General features: G+C 39.1%; 2 protein-coding genes across 4 annotated transcripts in view; one reads left to right on the top strand and one right to left on the bottom strand.

Moving 5' to 3' along the window:
• LOC114263964 (piezo-type mechanosensitive ion channel homolog) overlaps window positions 1-21,837 on the bottom strand; it is a 121,678-nt gene that overhangs the window by 82,042 nt on the left and 17,799 nt on the right. For all 3 annotated transcript variants that reach the window (XM_082915062.1, XM_082915059.1, XM_082915060.1), the window contains one exon: window positions 19,990-20,105. In XM_082915062.1, coding sequence (XP_082771188.1) covers window positions 19,990-20,105 — 116 coding nt within the window. The remainder of the gene's footprint in view (window positions 1-19,989; window positions 20,106-21,837) is intronic.
• On the top strand, window positions 351-7,790 carry LOC145820185 (uncharacterized). The gene is made up of 2 exons (XM_082915063.1): window positions 351-1,852; window positions 6,990-7,790. The coding sequence occupies exon 1, from the start codon at window positions 1,218-1,220 to the stop codon at window positions 1,644-1,646; it is 429 nt and encodes a 142-aa protein (XP_082771189.1). The 5' UTR covers window positions 351-1,217; the 3' UTR covers window positions 1,647-1,852; window positions 6,990-7,790.

Below are 21,837 nucleotides of genomic sequence, written 5' to 3'. Positions count from 1 at the left end.
GTTAGAAGCAGGAGGATCAGCAGCAGGGGCAGAGACAACCGGTGGAAGAAGAGCCCTGTGATAAGAATAAACTAACAACGGAGGAAGAGAAGCAGCTAGAGGTGAAGCTGGAGGAGAAAATGGAACAAGCTCAGGAGGAACTGTGGAGATGTACTCATCAGACGGGATCTCAAAAGGAAACGGATCAATATGAACTAAATCCTCTTTGAAAACTAGGGCGGTGAGAGGAGGAAAATGAAAGTAAGGTAGACGTTCGAGAAAGGGAACATGGCGGGAGACAGAAATATGACGGGAAATGGGGTCATAACAGCAATAACCTTTCTGAGTGAAACTATAACTGTATGGAGTGATCGTGCCCAGTGGAGTGGGAAACACGGAGGCAACACCGTCAAGGGCCGCCCAGGACGGAGGCAAGAAGAAAAGACCGGCGGAATAGGCGAAAAAGTGAGGTCGGTGGGTGGCCGTCTGCAGAAAAGAAAACAAATCTTGTGGTGTTGTGGTTTGTGTTGTTGTGGTTGTTTTTTTTTTTTTTTTTTGTTAAAATTGTGATCGGGGTTGATCCCTGAGATGAATAAAAGATGGTTTGGTGTGCAAAGCTATATGGTATGAATGGAATTTGAAAAAGATAAAAAAATAATGTGAAAGAAAAATAAAGAAAGAAATAATAAAAATATATTTGAAATCAAAATGAAAGATGGGGGAAATAAGGAAAGTGGTTTGGAGAAAATAAATAAAAATAATGGATTTTGAAATCAAACGGAGGAGAGAGAGGGGACAAGCCCATGTGAGAGAAAGAGGGGAAAAATGATAGCCGATACACCCAAAAATAATCTAGCTGCTATCCACAGGCGCTTAGGGGAAGGAAATGGTAGCAAGAGACGGCCAACACCATATATGGCTATAGCAAAGAAATGGAGTATCAAGCTCAATGGGCTAGGATTTAGACCAGAGAGTAAAGCCACTGGTCCTGTTGAACACACACCTCCAAGGCTCAAATAATCAAAACATGCTTCACGCATTTCCTTCCTTGCTTGATCAGGAGATGCACAAAACACCTTATACAGGGCTCCAGTCATTCCTCCACCAGTTAAAGGATGACGCATGTTGAAAGCATCACCTATTAATAGTGCTCCAGGAGTAGGGTAAGGAGCAGCTGGCATACTTCTATTGGGCATTGTTCTAATACTTCCCTTATCAATTGCAGCTATAAATGAATCATGCAGCTCAGGTGGAACCTGGGGAGCCACCAGAGGGAAGCAAAGCCGAAGGCTGCTGCAAAGCCGAAGGCTGTAAAAACGAAAAAGGAAAAGAAGGCTCCGGTTAAGACAAAAGCTGCTGCGTCAAAAGCTAAAGCCGCTGTGAAGCCCAAGCCAGCGGCAAATGCCAAGCCAGCTGCGAAGCCAAAAGCTGCTGTGAAACCGAAGGCTGTCGTGAAGCTGAAAGCTGCAGTGAAGCTCAAGGCTGTGGCGAAGCCCAAACCAAAGCTGAAGGCGAAGGATCCTAACAAGAGGCAAATGAGCATGGAGGAGAAGCATAGATTGAGTGTTGGGTTGCAGAGTTTGCCCCAGGAAAAGATGCCACAGTTAGTGCAGATTATGAAGAAGAGGAATTCACATTGGCCTCAAGAGAGAGGATTTAGGCAGTGATGGGAAGGTATGTGTAGAAAATAAGCGGAATAGGTTGAGGTCCGGCGGGCGGCCAAGGCGAGGTTGCCGCCCGCCGGTGAAACGAAAAATACTAAGTGCTTAACCTTGCTCTGATACCATGTAGAAATTTAATGTATTATTGATTGATTTATATTGATTTTTATTACAATGATTCATGATTCCTATATATAGAAGAGGGTGAGTGTGTAGTAGACTTAGAAAATATGAGGAAGAAGAACTCCTAACTTAGAAAATATGAGGAAGAAGAAATATATTTCTGTTATATTCAAAACTTCTTATTTTACAAGACCAAATGACACTCCTTATATAGGAGATATTACAAACATCATTATAACCCATTATATGCCACTTACATATTATATATTACCACTATCTACCACTATCATATTATATACATGCCACTATCTACCACCAACACCACTATCATATTCTATACATGCCACTATCTACCACCAACACCACTATCATATTCTATACATGCCACTATCTACCACCAACACCACTATCATATTATATGTATTAACACAAATTTCCAGCACTCCCCCTCAAGCTGGTTTGAAGATATCTTCCATAGCCAGCTTGCTAGTCAGCTTATCAAATTGCTTCTTGTGTAGTCCCTTCGTTAGTACATCAGCTAATTGTTCACCTGTTGGAAGGTAGATCATACAGATTATGCCAGCATTGATTTTCTCCTTGATGAAATGTTTATCCACTTCTATATGTTTTGTGCGATCATGTAGAACTGGATTATGAGCTATAGATATAGCTGCTTTGTTGTCACAATAGACCTTCATAGGTGTCGGGTGAGAAAGTTTTAATTCTTCAAGAATTCTTTTAATCCACATTACTTCACAGATTCCATGGGCAACAGCTCTGAACTCTGCTTCTGCACTACTTCTAGCTACCACATTCTGTTTTTTACTCCGCCATGTAACTAGGTTCCCACCTACAAAGGAGCAGTATCCGGATGTTGATCTCCTGTCTGTAACACTTCCGGCCCAGTCTGCATCTGTGTATACTTCAACTTGAAGATGTCCATGTTTCTTGAACAGTAAGCCTCTCCCTGGAGTTCCTTTCAAATATCTTAAGATCTTATAAACGGCCTCAAAGTGCTCTGCCCCTGGTGAGTGCATGAACTGACTTACCATGCTGACTGCAAAGGCAATATCAGGCCGCGTATGAGACAAGTAAATCAATTTCCCGACAAGTCGCTGATATTGTTCCCTCTCTTTGACTTCTTCAGCCTTAGCAGCTTGTAACTTCAAGTTAGGCTCGATCGGAGTCTCCACCATCTTACAACCAAGCATACCTGTTTCTCCAAGGAGATCAAGAACATATTTTCTCTGATTAACGAATATACCTTCCTTGGATCTTGCAAATTCCATTCCGAGGAAATACTTGAGAGCTCCCAGATCCTTAATGTGAAATTCTTTTGCGAGTTTCTCTTTGAGGGCTGCTAACTCTGCTTCATCATTACCAGTTAAAATGATGTCATCAACATAAACAATCAAAATTGCAATTTTACTGTTTTTTGAATGTTTATAAAATATTGTGTGATCTGCTTGACTCTGCGAGAAGCCACAACTGATAACTGCCTTCCCAAAGCGTTCAAACCACGCTCTTGGTGATTGTTTGAGTCCGTATAATGATTTGTTCAATCTGCATACTCTCTCGCTTCCAAGTCTCTGCTCAAATCCCGGCGGTAGGCTCATGAACACCTCCTCTTCAAGATCACCATTGAGAAATGCATTTTTAATGTCAAGTTGATGTAGAGGCCAATCTGAATTTACTGCAAGAGATAACAGTACTCTGATGGAATTTATTTTAGCAACAGGAGCAAACGTCTCCTGATAGTCGATCCCATAAGTTTGAGTGAAACCTTTAGCCACCAGTCTCGCCTTGTATCTCTCAACGCTTCCATCTGCGTTACATTTTATCGTAAACACCCATTTACACCCAACTGTTTTCTTGTCTTTGGGTAGATCAACTATCTCCCAAGTACCACTTCTCCTTAAAGCATTCATCTCCTCCATGACTGCTAATTTCCAATTCGGATCATCCAATGCTTCCTGTATATTCCTTGGAACAAACAAGTGTGAAATCCTAGATGTGAAAGCTCTATGGTTTTTAGACAGTCTTTGATAGGAGAGGTAATTTGCAATAGGATGTTTAATGCAATTTCGGACACCTTTCCTAATTGCTATAGGAACATCAAGGTCGGAAATAGAAGGAATAGGATTACCTAAAATTTCGATGCCAGAACTCGGGTGGACATTCGGGTCATTAGGATGGACATTCAGGTCATTATTCTTCAGATGAAATCGCTTCCTAGTATAAACCTGAAGCTCAGGATTTAGATCATTTTGTAGTACTTCTCCCCCTAAACAAGAATCTTCTTGACTAGGCACCATAGAACTTGGTTCTCCTAAGTGATCATTATCAGACAGATGTGGTTTTTGTGTAGGATAAATGACATTGGGGAGCGGGATAGAAATATCCCAAAAACGGTCTTCTACTCCACTTGTCTCCCCCTGAAGAGAAGTGTTGGGGAAATAGGATTTTGTTTCCACAAATGACACATCCATACTCACATGAAATTTCTTGGTTTGAGGATCGAAACACTTATACCCCTTTTTGTTTGAGGAATAACCCAAAAAAACACATTTTATAGCACGGGGGTCAAGTTTTGAACGAAATTGACTAGGAACATGAACATAGGCAGTACATCCAAAAACTTTGGCGGGTAAATCAGAAAACAACCTCGTGTCAGGAAAAAAAGCTTTGAGACAATCGAAAGGTGTTTTGTATGTTAACACCTTTGTAGGCATCCTGTTTATCAAATAAGAGGCTGTTAAAATTGCTTCACCCCATAAATATTTAGGAACATGCATGTAAAACATTATAGCACGTGCAACTTCAAGTAGATGTTTATTTTTTCGTTCTGCAATGCCATTTTGTTGAGGGGTATCCCGACATGTAGATTGATGAAAAATTCCCTTTTTTTCCAAAAACTCACCCAACTGCTCATTGAAATATTCTGTTCCATTATCAGAATGTAAAATACCAATTTTGGTTTGAAATTGGTTTTCAATCATATTGTAAAAATTTGTGAATAAATTTTTCACGTCAGATTTTTTATTCATCAAATAAATCCAACATAAGCGGGTATGGTCATCAATAAATGTAACAAACCATCTTTTACCAGAAAGAGTAGTGATTTTAGAAGGGCCCCAAACATCACTATGAATCAAATAAAAAGGTTTGGAAGTCTGGTAAGGTTTTGGCAAATAAGTAGAGCGATGAAATTTTGCAAAAATGCAACTTTCACAATGAAAAGAAGAACAATCAATCCCTTGAAATAATTCTGGAAATAAATGTTTCAGATAAAGAAAACTAGGATGTCCTAGCCTATAGTGCCATAGCATTATTTTTTCTCGAACAGAGATTGAACTAGTACTATTAAAGCTCTGAGTTTTTTTATTACTAACAGGTACTTCATCAAAGTAGTAAAGACCTTCAAGCATCCTAGCACGCCCAATCATCATCCCCGAGTTCTGGTCCTGAAATTCACAATGGGATTCAAAAAATGTAACACGACAATTAGAATCCTTAGATAGTTTACTGACAGACAAAAGGTTACAGGCTAAGTTGGGGACGTGAAGAACAGCATTGAGATTAATTTTCTCAGTTAGTTTAATAAATCCTTTTCCTGCAATAGGTGAAAAACTACCATCGGCTATTCTGATTTTGTCATGACCAGAACAAGGGAAATAGGTATTAAATAAATGGGAAAAACTAGTCATGTGATCGGAGGCACCGGAATCTATGATCCACGGAGAGAAGTTTAGGCAAGAGAAGGCTTTAGGATTTCTACCTGTTTGTGCCAACAAAACACTAGGAGTACCGGATGAGGAGTTGGATTTTATCAGCTTTAAGAGTTGATCAATCTGCTCTTTGTTGAAGGGACCTGAATCGGCTTCATTAGCAGTAGGAAAGCCACGATTCTTCTCTCCTTGTTTGCTGCTTTTCCAGTTGACAGGTTTGCCATGGATCTTCCAACACGTTTCGCGTGTATGGCGAGGCTTGTTGCAAAAATCACACCAGACCCGTGGCTTATCATCAAACCTGCGCTGGTAATTTGCAGCCTTGTTGGCCGCAGCATCGCTAATTAAAGCAGAAATTTCAATTGATTCACCTGTACCTTTTTTCTTAAGCATGACGCTCCTTCGGCTCTCTTCCCTTCTGACTTCGGCAAATACTTCGCCAATGGATGGGAGAGGAGGTCTGCCAATAATTCTTCCTCGCACTTCATCGAACTCAATGTTGAGGCCGGCAAGAAACTTGTAAATACGGCTGTCTTCCACAGTTTTCTTGTGGTGGTTGCAGTCGTCAACCGATTTCCATTCGTATGTGTTGAAGATGTCAAGATCCTGCCACAACCTTTTCAACGAATTGAAATATTTGGTGACGGAATCATCTCCTTGACGAATCTCTCCCAACTTCAAAGTTAATTCGAAAACTTGAGATTGATTTCCTAGGTCAGAATACATCTGACTAACATTATCCCACAATTCTTGTGCAGTAGGATAGCACATGTAATTAGAGCTTATATCCTCCTACATAGAATTGACCAACCATGTCATAACCATGGAGTTTTCAGCGTCCCAACTGTCGAACAGCGGATCATTAATAGCAGGAGCCTTCTTGTCACCAGTGATGTAACCGATCTTTCCTTGCCCACGGATATACATCCGGACAGATTGTGACCAGCGGAGAAAATTATCACCATTTAGGCGGATGGTGGTGATTTGGACAGAGTGAGAGTTGGACGTTTTCACCGGAATGGCAGCGGCAGGGGTTGAAGTGGTTTCGGACGTGACTTCCGACATGGCTATGACGGTTTTAGGGCTGCTGCGTTTTTTGTTGCTCTGATACCAACTTAGAAAATATGAGGAAGAAGAACTCCTAACTTAGAAAATATGAGGAAGAAGAAATATATTTCTGTTATATTCAAAACTTCTTATTTTACAAGACCAAATGACACTCCTTATATAGGAGATATTACAAACATCATTATAACCCATTATATGCCACTTACATATTATATATTACCACTATCTACCACTATCATATTATATACATGCCACTATCTACCACCAACACCACTATCATATTCTATACATGCCACTATCTACCACCAACACCACTATCATATTCTATACATGCCACTATCTACCACCAACACCACTATCATATTCTATACATGCCACTATCTACCACCAACACCACTATCATATTATATGTATTAACACAAATTTCCAGCAAGTAGGTAAGGAGTAGGTGAAGTGGAGGTGGTAGTGGTGTAGTGGGTTAGGTTTAGTGGAGTAGGTGAGGTGGTAGTGGTGTAGTGGGTTAGGTTTAGTGGAGTAGGTTTAAGTGGGTGAAGTAGGTGGAGAGTAGGTGGATTTTAACAGCCCCCCGCAAACTCAAGGGGGATAGGAACTAACCAACTTGAGTTTGGAGAGAGTAACAAAACAAGAAAATACATAAAAATAAAAGAGGATAAGAGACACTGTATGGTCGTGTCAGACCATTGGTGAAGACACTGGATGGTGGTGTCATAATGTTGTAGAGGACACTGTATGGGGGTGTCATAACCATGTAGAAGACAGTTTATGGGGTCATGTCGGACCGTTGTAACAGACACTGTTGTGACAGTTGTTGTGACAGTTTACGGAGTCTTGCTGGACCCTTGTAGAAACTAACCGGAATCAATGTCGGGACAGTTTACAGAGTCTTGTCGGACCCTTAAAAAATCGCACCCTCAAAAGGTGTGCCCAATCTTTCAAAAGGCGTGCCATCAAAGGCGTGCCCAATCCATAAAAAGGCGTGCCATCAAAAGGCGTGCCATCAAAAGGCGCGCCCACTTCATCAAAAGACGTGCTCGACAGAAAGCGTCGAGCCATCAAAAGGGGCGCCTAACACGCGGCGATGCACGTGATTGACAGAGCGCGTGTCGGCCTCGTCGTCTCTGTCTTTATAAACCAAAGCGAAGTCTGAGGCTTGGAAGCATAACAAACCAGTTGAAACCTCTTCGTTCTCTGTAACATTCTGTAACCAACCCTGCTCCTCCACTACAGCATATGGCGGACCTCCAAATCGGAACATAACGGTGGCCTTCCGCTTCAGCTCCTTATTTTCCGCCTTTAGCACACTTATCTCTGCTCGCGCATCCTTATACATGCGTTGGAGCAGAGCCAGTTGGGCGTTTAACTGCTGCACCTCATTTGTCCTACTCTGCAGCCGGTGCGACAAGTTTGTGACCGCAGTCATAGTTTCAACACAGGACTTCAATGTATACTGATTAGCTTCAATATCCGTTTGCACTGCCATTTTTTGCTCCATCGACCGCATCGGAAAGTTCAACGGAGCAAAACCAGAGGTGTTTGGTTGAGGTTCACAGGCCACCGCACCAGTTATCTCTCTTGTTGACTCGTTGAGGTCACATAGGACAGACTAGGCACTAAGTTTGGTCCCATCTTTACGAGGTAAAAGGACAAAACAATCGGACCCAAACACACGAAGGAGGAAGTAATTAGGAAGTTGAGAAAACAGAATCTTATAAGGAAACCGACCAAAAGAAGGGGGGTAGGCATACGGTTGAGAAGAAAAGTAGTAGTAAGAACTACCTCACCCCAAAACGGAGCTGAAACGGAGGCAGAGAGAAAGAGAGACCGAGCTATCTCAAGGAGATGACGGTGTTTATACTCAGCTAAACCATTTTGGGCAGGTGTATCAGTACAAGAAGTTTGGTGAATGGTACCCAATTTGGCCAAATATTCACAGAATTCAATTTTAAAGTATTCCCTACCCAAGTCAGACCGCAACAATTTAATAGTAGACCCAAATTGTGTAGTGACCATAGACTGAAAAGTACGGTATGTCTAGTAGAAGTCAGATTTACAAGTCATAAGATAAACCCAAGTGTAACGGGTGTAGTATCAACAAATAACACATAGTATGCAGAACCCCCTTTGGTGAGATCAGGAGAAGGACCCCAAATATCAGTATGAACTAAAGAAAATGATGTATCAGTGATAGAAGTACTTTTACGAAAAAATAAGGCTGTCATTTTGGCAAGTTTACACCCACGACATTCAGTAAGTTCACTAGAAGAAACTTTACCCAAGATATCAGACTGAGCTAAAGACTGTAAGCGATCAACAGACAAATGCCCTAATCTAGAATGCCACAAGTAGAAAGGACTAGACAAAGAATCTAACTACAAAGAGGAAAAGGCAGTCAGAGAGGTTGCCATAGGCAGATGCAAGCTCTCTACCACATAGAGGTCTCTAACTCTACGGCCAGTCCTAATCTACTGTTCAGACATCCGATCCTGCACAGAACAGATAGAAGAAGAAAAGATAACATCAAAACCAGAGGTATCAAGCTAACTGATAGATAATAAACTTATAGACAACTGAGGAACATAAAGGACACATGGAATAGAGACAACAAACATAGCAAACGTTATGACAGACTCAACAGATATAACAGACATACTAGACCTATTAGCGGCATTGGCAGTAATAGAAAAGGGAGAAGGAGTACAATTTTGAAGTAAGAAGAAATGGGGAGTCATATGATAAGAGGCACCAGAGTCAAAAAGCCAGACAAACGAAGAAATACCTGAAGAAAACCCAAGCAAACCTGAATAAAAAGAGGAAACAATAGAGGCAGATAAGGATGACTGGGAGGTAGACAATATATGTTGAAGCTGACTAATTTGAGCAATCAAGGAAGCCAAGCCAGGATCAGGAGCCGGAGCAGATGCAATAGAACCAGCAGGAGGCCGAACGGTACTCAGAGGAGGAGCGCAAAACTTGATCGAAAACTGCTGAGAAGACGAGGCAGACATAGGCAAAGCAGTTAAACATCCCTTCTTAGGACAATGATACTTCCAATGACTCATTTGATGGCAAAAGGCACACTTATTAAAAGCCAAAGACATCATAATAACTAGATAATTGAGAGGTTTAAGTGTAATAAACCCAAAATAAAACACAATAGCCAAACCAGGGGTTCAAGTGTAAAAACCAAAAAATTTGAGGGGACAAACTGTAATAAATCAAATAGAATGATATCATATGGTCAAATACAACCAAAGTAGAGCCATAAAAACTGAAGCTGAGAGAGGTCGAAGAGCGATGAACCTGATGCCGAAGTCCAAAGTCGAAGACTTGGAGCCAAAATTGAAGAGAGAACCACGAACGACAATAACGAAGAAGAACAGTAGAGGTAGTCACGAGACAAAGGCAGTCGGGTTGTGAGGTTGAGGTTATGTGTTACGACCTGAGGGAAGTTGCAATCAAGAGAGAACCACGCATGACAATTGCTTGAGGCCTTCAGTCGAACCAGACAAACACAGAGAAGAAGAAATCGACTTCTAGAGTTTTGGCTTAGAGACGACTCTGATACCATGTATGATTTATGAATAAGAGTTGTATATTCAATTGTGTCAAAATACAAATGATACATCTGATTATATAGTACGCCTAACCCTAAGACTAAAAAGGAAATGAAAATATACACCCAATCTCTCACAATCTCTCAGAATATATACACACTATACTACCATATATACATATATACACAATATTTTCATAGGGGTTTCTTCTAGTTTGTTCAATATAGGGTTTAGGTGTCTGTGTGGTAGTTTGTATATGTAATGGTAAAGAAATTTTGAGAAATTGTATGCCTTAGGGGGTTTGAATCACATACTAGAAATTGGGAATTTTCATATATTATCATTGTATTATGAGATTGAGTATATTGAATTATGAAAAATGTTACAACATTGCATATTTGTTGAATACCATGATGCCTATTTTTGTGAAAGAGCATAAAACGTTGGTCATTTACTACATGTTTGAAAAAAGTTGAGAATATCACGTTATGATCTGGTATATTAGGAAAATGTTGAAAGCCCTTTTGTAGGGAGTTTTGAGAAAATTGTTTGAAAATATTGAACAATATGGTAAAATGAATATTTGAAATGAGAATTGGGCTTTTGGCCATTGTTGTTGAGATTGTGAACCCAAATTGTGAAATGAGTTGATCTTGAAATGATTGGAGAACGGTAAACCTTGAAATGCTTCTGAATAGGTAAACTTTGATAAAATTTTCATAATTGAACTTGTGAGTTCAAAGTTAGTGTATTATGTAGTAAATTGGGCCAGATATGCTCCTTGGTAAAAGTTTGGAAACCCTCGTAATATAGGTACCAAATGTCATTTGGGTTAGTAGCCTGAGAAGCTAAGAAATTAACGTGTCGTGTCTGCCACCGACTCAACACAACACTTGTCAAACATTTCACAACACTTAGATACACATAAAACACATTACAAGTCTAAATAAAATAACTTGGAATAAAATTATAAAACAAAAACAATGTAAATTTATACTCATTCTCTTCTTTTAGACTTAAAAATTATTATCAATTTTTTTTTTTATTAGCATTGGGGTGTCTGGATCAAAACCCGACTAATCCCTAAGGGTACACAGGCCCTTGTCAAAGAGTTTCCTACAAGTGCACCACAGTTAATTCAAGGGTTTTCCCCCAATCCAATGTCCCCAAGGAATTGTTTGCACATAAGAGGGAGAACACCCCCAAGACCCAAGGCCTAGCCACTAAGCCAACCCCCAAGGGTTAAAAGAAAATTATTAATTATTATTTTTTACTTTAAAATTATTATCTTCCACATAAAAATTCATATATATGACATATAGTAGTTATTCCATCCTTATATATGAAATATAACAAATATATAAATTTATATACGTTGCATGTGTTCCCCACGTATCAGATCCTACATTATGTGTTGGCGTGTTTGTGTCGTGTCACATGTCTGTGTCCATGCTTCTTCACCAAGCAGTAATTGAAAAGCCCAACCCACACTTCTTCTTAAAACCTAGGTATTAAGCAGAGGGAAACTGAAGCCTTATAACCAACACAAATGGGGCAATTTCAACTAATGTGGGACACATTCTAACACCCTCCTAGACCACAACATACAATAGCCGGACAAACGACACACCAATTCCAAGCCCAACCAAGCTCTAATACCAAATTGAAAAGCTCAGGCTACACTTCTCCTTAAAACCCAGATATTAAGGAGAGGGGAAACTGAAGCCTTATAACCAGCACAGATGGGCCAACTTCAAGCGATGTGGGATACATTCCAACAGAAGTGAGGGTTATGTAACTCATGTTTGAGAGTTTCTCATTAGTAAACAACTTTAAAATCATTGAATGAGAATAATGATTTGTGTGCATTGGAAACTAGAGCCTCAAGCTCAACTTTGATGAAAATGAAATAAGGGATAAGATTTTGATAAAATGTGAGTTGTGAACTTCAATTGACTAATAATTGTTGAATAACATTGGATAAACTATTTTCGTATTATGCTATGTATCGCATCATGATCACAAGTTGAGCATGCTAGTTGCATATTTTACTGAGCTTTATGCTCACCCCATCGTTAATAAACATGCTAGATGCTAGTGGTGATTTGAAGCCGTGAGGTAGCTTGGAATCTTCTTTTGTGGATTGTGTGAGGCCATTAAGCCATTTTTGTGCAAGGCCTTGTGCCATTAATTGTGATGTAAAGGCACAATGCCAATTATTTGTTGAGAGCCAAGGGCCTCTTTTGTTGTAGGCCCTTGAGGGCGTAACTTGTTAATATTATGGATTGAACTCATATGCTGTAATTCATTCAACATAGAATGAGAAGCCAATTTATGTTATTAGATTACATGACAATGAATGGGAAATGAACCTTGGAATTGCATGGTTGATTTTCATTGAGAATTGATAAGATGATGTATCATTTACTTATGCTTAAATATTCATGTTATTGCCATTGGATTGAGGATCGGTGTGACCCATTCTTGAATCTTGAATAAGGGGAAGGCTGCCCAGTTCCTTTAGACTTGCCTGGTGACTGAAACCGCTTAAGCAGTAGACCATTTCTTTGACTCACACTTAGAAAATATGAGGAAGAAGAACTCCGAAAATATGAGGAAGAAGGAATATATTTATGTTATATTCAAAACTTCTTATTTTACAAGACCAAATGACACTCCTTATATAGGAGATATTACAAACATCATTATAACCCATTATATGCCACTTACATATTATATATTACCACTATCTACCACTATCATATTATATACATGCCACTATCTACCACCAACACCACTATCATATTCTATACATGCCACTATCTACCACCAACACCACTATCATATGCCACTATCTTATTATATGCATTAACACAAATTTCCAACACTCCCCCTCAAGCTGGTTTGAAGATATCTTCCATAGCCAGCTTGCTAGTCAGCTTATCAAATTGCTTCTTGTGTAGTCCCTTCGTAAGCACATCAGCTAATTGTTCACCTGTTGGAAGGTAGGTCATACAGATTATGCCAGCATTGATTTTCTCCTTGATGAAATGTTTATCCACTTCTATATGTTTTGTGCGATCATGTAGAATTGGATTATGAGCTATAGATATAGCTGCTTTGTTGTCACAATAGACCTTCATAGGTGTCGGGTGAGAAAGCTTTAATTCTTCAAGAATTCTTTTAATCCACATTACTTCACAGATTCCATGGGCAACAGCTCTGAACTCTGCTTCTGCACTACTTCTAGCTACCACATTCTGTTTTTTACTCCGCCATGTAACTAGGTTCCCACCTACAAAGGAGCAGTATCCGGATGTTGATCTCCTGTCTGTAACACTTCCTGCCCAGTCTGCATCTGTGTATACTTCAACTTGAAGATGTCCATGTTTCTTGAACAGTAAGCCTCTCCCTGGAGTTCCTTTCAAATATCTTAAGATCTTATAAACGGCCTCAAAGTGCTCTGCCCCTGGTGAGTGCATGAACTGACTTACCATGCTGACTGCAAAGGCAATATCAGGCCGCGTATGAGACAAGTAAATCAATTTCCCGACAAGTCGCTGATATTGTTCCCTCTCTTTGACTTCTTCAGCCTTAGCAGCTTGTAACTTCAAGTTAGGCTCGATCGGAGTCTCCACCATCTTACAACCAAGCATACCTGTTTCTCCAAGGAGATCAAGAACATATTTTCTCTGATTAACGAATATACCTTCCTTGGATCTTGCAAATTCCATTCCGAGAAAATACTTGAGGGCTCCCAGATCCTTAATGTGAAATTCTTTTGCGAGTTTTTCTTTGAGGGCTGCTAACTCTGCTTCATCATTACCAGTTAAAATGATGTCATCAACATAAACAATCAAAATTGCAATTTTACTGTTTTTTGAATGTTTATAAAATATTGTGTGATCTGCTTGACTCTGCGAGAAGCCACAACTGATAACTGCCTTCCCAAAGCGTTCAAACCACGCTCTTGGTGATTGTTTGAGTCCGTATAATGATTTGTTCAATCTGCATACTCTCTCGCTTCCAAGTCTCTGCTCAAATCCCGGCGGTAGGCTCATGAACACCTCCTCTTCAAGATCACCATTGAGAAATGCATTTTTAATGTCAAGTTGATGTAGAGGCCAATCTGAATTTACTGCAAGAGATAACAGTACTCTGATGGAATTTATTTTAGCAACAGGAGCAAACGTCTCCTGATAGTCGATCCCATAAGTTTGAGTGAAACCTTTAGCCACCAGTCTCGCCTTGTATCTCTCAACGCTTCCATCTGCGTTACATTTTATCGTAAACACCCATTTACACCCAACTGTTTTCTTGTCTTTGGGTAGATCAACTATCTCCCAAGTACCACTTCTCCTTAAAGCATTCATCTCCTCCATGACTGCTAATTTCCAATTCGGATCATCCAATGCTTCCTGTATATTCCTTGGAACAAACAAGTGTGAAATCCTAGATGTGAAAGCTCTATGGTTTTTAGACAGTCTTTGATAGGAGAGGTAATTTGCAATAGGATGTTTAATGCAATTTCGGACACCTTTCCTTATTGCTATAGGAACATCAAGGTCGGAAATAGAAGGAATAGGATTACCTAAAATTTCGATGCCAGAACTCGGGTGGACATTCGGGTCATTAGGATGGACATTCGGGTCATTATTCCTCAGATGAAATCGCTTCCTAGTATAAACCTGAAGCTCAGGATTTAGATCATTTTGTAGTACTTCTCCCCCTAAACAAGAATCTTCTTGACTAGGCACTATAGAACTTGGTTCTCCTAAGTGATCATTATCAGACAGATGTGGTTTTTGTGTAGGATAAATGACATTGGGGAGCGGGATAGAAATATCCCAAAAACGGTCTTCTACTCCACTTGTCTCCCCCTGAAGAGAAGTGTTGGGGAAATAGGATTTTGTTTCCACAAATGACACATCCATACTCACATGAAATTTCTTGGTTTGAGGATCGAAACACTTATACCCCTTTTTGTTTGAGGAATAACCCAAAAAAACACATTTTATAGCACGGGGGTCAAGTTTTGAACGAAATTGACTAGGAACATGAACATAGGCAGTACATCCAAAAACTTTGGCGGGTAAATCAGAAAACAACCTCGTGTTAGGAAAAAAAGTTTTGAGACAATCGAAAGGTGTTTTGTATGTTAACACCTTTGTAGGCATCCTGTTTATCAAATAAGAGGCTGTTAAAATTGCTTCACCCCATAAATATTTAGGAACATGCATGTAAAACATTATAGCACGTGCTACTTCAAGTAGATGTTTATTTTTTCGTTCTGCAATGCCATTTTGTTGAGGGGTATCCCGACATGTAGATTGATGAAAAATCCCATTTTTTTCCAAAAACTCACCCAACTGCTCATTGAAATATTCTGTTCCATTATCAGAATGTAAAATACCAATTTTGGTTTGAAATTGGTTTTCAATCATATTGTAAAAATTTGTGAATAAATTTTTCACGTCAGATTTTTTATTCATCAAATAAATCCAACATAAGCGGGTATGGTCATCAATAAATGTAACAAACCATCTTTTACCAGAAAGAGTAGTGATTTTAGAAGGGCCCCAAACATCACTATGAATCAAATAAAAAGGTTTGGAAGCCTGGTAAGGTTTTGGCAAATAAGTAGAGCGATGAAATTTTGCAAAAATGCAACTTTCACAATGAAAAGAAGAACAATCAATCCCTTTAAATAATTCTGGAAATAAATGTTTCAGATAAAGAAAACTAGGATGTCCTAGCCTATAGTGCCATAGCATTATTTTTTCTCGAACAGAGATTGAACTAGTACTATTAAAGCTCTGAGCTTTTTTATTACTAACAGGTACTTCATCAAAGTAATAAAGACCTTCAAGCATCCTAGCACGCCCAATCATCATCCCCGAGTTCTGGTCCTGAAATTCACAATGGGATTCAAAAAATGTAACACGACAATTAGAATCCTTAGATAGTTTACTGACAGACAAAAGGTTACAGGCTAAGTTGGGGACGTGAAGAACAGCATTGAGATTAATTTTCTCAGTTAGTTTAATAAATCCTTTTCCTGCAATAGGTGAAAAACTACCATCGGCTATTCTGATTTTGTCATGACCAGAACAAGGGAAATAGGTACTAAATAAATGGGAAAAACTAGTCATGTGATCGGAGGCACCGGAATCTATGATCCACGGAGAGAAGTTTAGGCAAGAGAAGGCTTTAGGATTTCTACCTGTTTGTGCCAACAAAACACTAGGAGTACCGGATGAGGAGTTGGATTTTATCAGCTTTAAGAGTTGATCAATCTGCTCTTTGTTGAAGGGACCTGAATCGGCTTCATTAGCGGTAGGAAAGCCACAATTCTTCTCTCCTTGTTTGCTGCTTTTCCAGTTGACAGGTTTGCCATGGATCTTCCAACACGTTTCGCGTGTATGGCGAGGCTTGTTGCAAAAATCACACCAGACCCGTGGCTTATCATCAAACCTGCGCTGGTAATTTGCAGCCTTGTTGGCCGCAGCATCGCTAATTAAAGCAGAAATTTCAATTGATTCACCAGTACCTTTTTTCTTAAGCATGACGCTCCTTCGGCTCTCTTCCCTTCTGACTTCGGCAAATACTTCGCCAATGGATGGGAGAGGAGGTCTGCCAATAATTCTTCCTCGCACTTCATCGAACTCAATGTTGAGGCCGGCAAGAAACTTGTAAATACGGCTGTCTTCCACAGTTTTCTTGTGGTGGTTGCAGTCGTCAACCGATTTCCATTCGTATGTGTTGAAGATGTCAAGATCCTGCCACAACCTTTTCAACGAATTGAAATATTTGGTGACGGAATCATCTCCTTGACGAATCTCTCCCAACTTCAAAGTTAATTCGAAAACTTGAGATTGATTTCCTAGGTCAGAATACATCTGACTAACATTATCCCACAATTCTTGTGCAGTAGGATAGCACATGTAATTAGAGCTTATATCCTCCTCCATGGAATTGACCAACCATGTCATAACCATGGAGTTTTCAGCGTCCCAACTGTCGAACAGCGGATCATTAACAGCAGGAGCCTTCTTGTCACCAGTGATGTAACCGATCTTTCCTTGCCCACGGATATACATCCGGACAGATTGTGACCAGCGGAGAAAATTATCACCATTTAGGCGGATGGTGGTGATTTGGACAGAGTGGGAGTTGGACGTTTTCACCGGAATGGCAGCGGCAGGGGTTGAAGTGGTTTCTGACGTGACTTCCGACATGGCTATGACGGTTTTAGGGCTGCTGTGTTTTTTGTAGCTCTGATACCAACTTAGAAAATATGAGGAAGAAGAACTCCGAAAATATGAGGAAGAAGGAATATATTTATGTTATATTCAAAACTTCTTATTTTACAAGACCAAATGACACTCCTTATATAGGAGATATTACAAACATCATTATAACCCATTATATGCCACTTACATATTATATATTACCACTATCTACCACTATCATATTATATACATGCCACTATCTACCACCAACACCACTATCATATTCTATACATGCCACTATCTACCACCAACACCACTATCATATGCCACTATCTTATTATATGCATTAACACAAATTTCCAGCACTCACCTTGTTGACTTTCAGCCTTGATCTTTGACTCAGTCAACCTCTTGGTGATTTCCTATATTTCTCACTTATCATTCCTTGACCCATCCCTATCCCTTTACCTCTTATCATGGTCTTGGGTTACAGAATTCAAGGTGTGAAACAAATAATCTCAGCAGTGGCATGAACCATAGCATGATACTCAACCTCGACAATAGAACAAGCAATAATAGACTGCTTCTTGTTTTCCCAAGGGATAAAAAATCACCAAGGAAAACACAAAAATCAGTAGTGGACTTGTGATCAAAAACATCACTAGCCCAATTAGAATCGACATAGGCTCAAAGAGTGAAAGAGAATGCAAAAGAGAACAACAAACTCCGAAATATACCACGAATATAACACGGGGTGGATAACAAAGCAATCAAATGAATAGTACAAAGTGCAGCAACAAACTGGCTCGCCACATGAATAATACATACAATACTAGGTTGAGTAACGATAAGATAAACCAAGCAACCAACCAAGTCATGACACAAAGTAGAAGAACACCATCTGTAGTAGAAAACTAGGCATGTAGCTCAATAGGAGTATCAATTCTTTAGTATCTGTGAATCTGGCACACTGAATGATCTCATTTGCATGCTTAGATTATGATAAGAGATAATAACCCTTGATGGAAGAAGCTACCTCAATGCCCAAAAAATAATGCAGCAGACTTAAACTCCCAAACATGTCTTTTATCTTCAGTAATAGCAGCAAAATCATAATCAGTGATCATCATATCAACCACCTACAACAAAAGAATAACTATCCAAAAAGCAGTATAACATACAAAAGGACAAAATCATGAGCACTCAGATGAAAACCAATCTGAGTAACAGCCAACTGAAAACACCCATACCATGCACAAGGAGATTGTTTCAAACCATAGAGCACAACACAATGACAGACATAGCCATTGGGATGAGAAAGACTTAGGGAAGGACACAAACTTATTCACTAAGATGCCTATTAAAGGTATTCTTGACATCCAACTAAAAAATGAACCATTGACAAACTGTAGAAACAGAAATCAAAGTATGAACGGTGGTCATCTAACCTACAAGAAAAAAAAGTCTCATCATAATCAATCACATACTCATGAGAAAAACCCTTTGCAACTAGTTTGGCCTTATAATGCTCAAGAGAACCGTTATAGTGGGTTTAAACTTTGTAAACCCAATTACACCCAGTAAGGTTCTTTCCTTCTTTAGAGATAGAAAGATAATTGGTTGCGATTGACTTGATGGCCCTGTTTGGTAGGGCTTATTTCCAGCTTATTTCAGCTTCAAACTTAATTTAAGCTATTTTGATGTGTTTGGTTTAGCTTAACAACACAGCTTAGAGCTTTTTGTAAGTCAAAAATCAACTTATTCTTTGAGTGGAGGAGAAGAAACTTAATTTATAAGTCAAAAATCAGCTTATGTTCACAGTTCTAAGGTATAAGCTGTTAAGGTATAAGCTATAATCACTTTCTCACAGCTCTACCAAACGGGGCCGATGACAAAGATTGCAATTTCAATTCCAAGAACTAATGTGAGAGACTACAATGTCACCCAAGAACAAAGGAGGTTGCTCCAATGTCACTCGAAAATAGAGGGGCTTACATAGACGTTGTTCGAGGGCAAGACACCTAAGAACGAAGGGGCAAAGATGACTAAGAACAAAGTTCACTGTGATGTTGTCTTAGCTAAGAATGAGGGGGATGTGACGAATAAAAAGAGAATCCCGACTTCTACAAAATACGAGAAGAGAAAAACTACAATTAATCCTAGATACTAAAATAATACCATTATGATAAATACAAACTATACAAAATATCCAAAATACATTTCACAACACCACCAATTTGACGGGGAGTGTTACATGTTAAGGTGCTAATTAGTCTGCATTTTTTTTACTTTGAACCATATAAGTATAAACACATAAGAACAAGGAAGAGGACCCTAATTCTAGCTTCTTTGTTTAACTTATTGTTGCATTGTCTCGCTGTTTCTCTTCTCTCCTCCGCCTCCTCCTCCTTCTTTCTCTTATTGTTAATTTTACAACAACCGAAGCTTTTGTCTTTGCACCAAGCAACAACTGACCTTTTTAACAATGCTACCTGTTACAGTTGCTTAAACAGCCACAAACATTGACTTCCAAATAAGTGCCAGTCACACATTAAGTGTTATGTAAAATTAAGAAGAGATTCTACAAAGGAGATATGTATATAAAACACCCAATTTATATTACCTCAATTCATGAATGAGAAAAGAATGTTTCAAGGGAAGAAGCTGCTCAGTCAAGCTAGTTTCTCTCGTGGACATAATGATATCCATTTCCACAAGATCATATCTAATGCAGGAAAGCTGAAAGGGAGGGCAACACATAGATCATAAAATAAGAAACTATACATAAAGAACTATCTCTAAATAAATGTAACAAAGAAAAGAAAAGACCAAGTATCACTTCCACAGCATGAGGTTTAACTATCTAGTACATTATATGATACAGTTACTAAGAAAATGGCATAGGTTCCACAAAATAGCATAAGCAAAGCTACAAATATTACAACTTGCAGTATAGATTTCCTCATTTTTATTTTTATTTTTAATATGATCAACAACAACAACAACCAAAAAAATATATATATTAATAAAAAAGAAAAGAAAAATATAAAGAAGGGAACAAGTTATCCACCAAACAAAAAGAAAATATATTACAAGAATCATCACTAGTTACATACAACTCTCCAAACCCTAGAAATAAAAAATAAAGAAATCTCTTTTAAAAGGAGATACTGGAGCCTAAAAATAAGCCACATAACAAATTTTCTCCCAAATACCCATAAGTCTTCACACTTATCTTCAAAAGCATTCCTTTCTAACCAAATATCAAACAACCACACATACTACACAACTCCAAAGAGCCCTTGCTCTGTGATTCGATCCAACACTTCTAAAATCAAGTGCAAAGCATTTGAACACTAGAAGAAGGTATCACCAACTCCAACTCCCCCAGCTGAAACACCCTCCACCATAATATTAATGGCGTGGCAAAAACAAATGGTCAATGTTCTCCATGCAAACACTATTGACGGAGTAAAGAACGATTAGACCTATTCTTTTGAAACATATCTTGGTATTAAGCTTCTTAGGAAACATAGTCCATGCAAACACTTTAACCTTCAAGGGCATATATTGCTGGAAATTTGTGTTAATGCATATAATAAGATAGTGGCATATGATAGTGGTGTTGGTGGTAGATAGTGGCATGTATAGAATATGATAGTGGTGTTGGTGGTAGATAGTGGCATGTATAGAATATGATAGTGGTGTTGGTGGTAGATAGTGGCATGTATATAACATGATAGTGGTAGATAATGGTAATATATAATATGTAAGTGGCATATAATGGGTTATAATGATGTTTGTAATATCTCCTATATAAGGAGTGTCATTTGGTCTTGTAAAATAAGAAGTTTTGAATATAACAAAAATATATTCCTTCTTCCTCATATTTTCTAAGTTGGTATCAGAGCTACAAAAAACACAGCAGCCCTAAAACCGTCATAGCCATGTCGGAAGTCACGTCCGAAACCACTTCAACCCCTGCCGCTGCCATTCCGGTGAAAACGTCCAACTCTCACTCTGTCCAAATCACCACCATCCGCCTAAATGGTGATAATTTTCTCCGCTGGTCACAATCTGTCCGGATGTATATTCGTGGGCAAGGAAAGATCGGTTACATCACTGGTGACAAGAAGGCTCCTGCTGTTAATGATCCGCTGTTCGACAGTTGGGACGCTGAAAACTCCATGGTTATGACATGGTTGGTCAATTCTATGGAGGAGGATATAAGCTCTAATTACATGTGCTATCCTACTGCACAAGAATTGTGGGATAATGTTAGTCAGATGTATTCTGACCTAGGAAATCAATCTCAAGTTTTCGAATTAACTTTGAAGTTGGGAGAGATTCGTCAAGGAGATGATTCCGTCACCAAATATTTCAATTCGTTGAAAAGGTTGTGGCAGGATCTTGACATCTTCAACACATACGAATGGAAATCCGTTGACGACTGCAACCACCACAAGAAAAC

This window comes from Camellia sinensis, chromosome 2 (genome assembly GCF_055761805.1).
Source record: "Camellia sinensis isolate YWXY chromosome 2, ASM5576180v1, whole genome shotgun sequence".
In the NCBI taxonomy this organism is placed as follows: Eukaryota; Viridiplantae; Streptophyta; class Magnoliopsida; order Ericales; family Theaceae; genus Camellia; species Camellia sinensis.
The sequence above is the reverse complement of the archived record's forward strand: the minus strand, read 5'-3'. Positions and strand labels throughout refer to the sequence as shown.

What these genes read in the sequence shown, in the direction of transcription:
- LOC145820185 (XM_082915063.1), top strand. Translation starts at nt 1,218, where the DNA reads ATGCAGCTCAGGTGGAACCTGGGGAGCCACCAGAGGGAAGCAAAGCCG.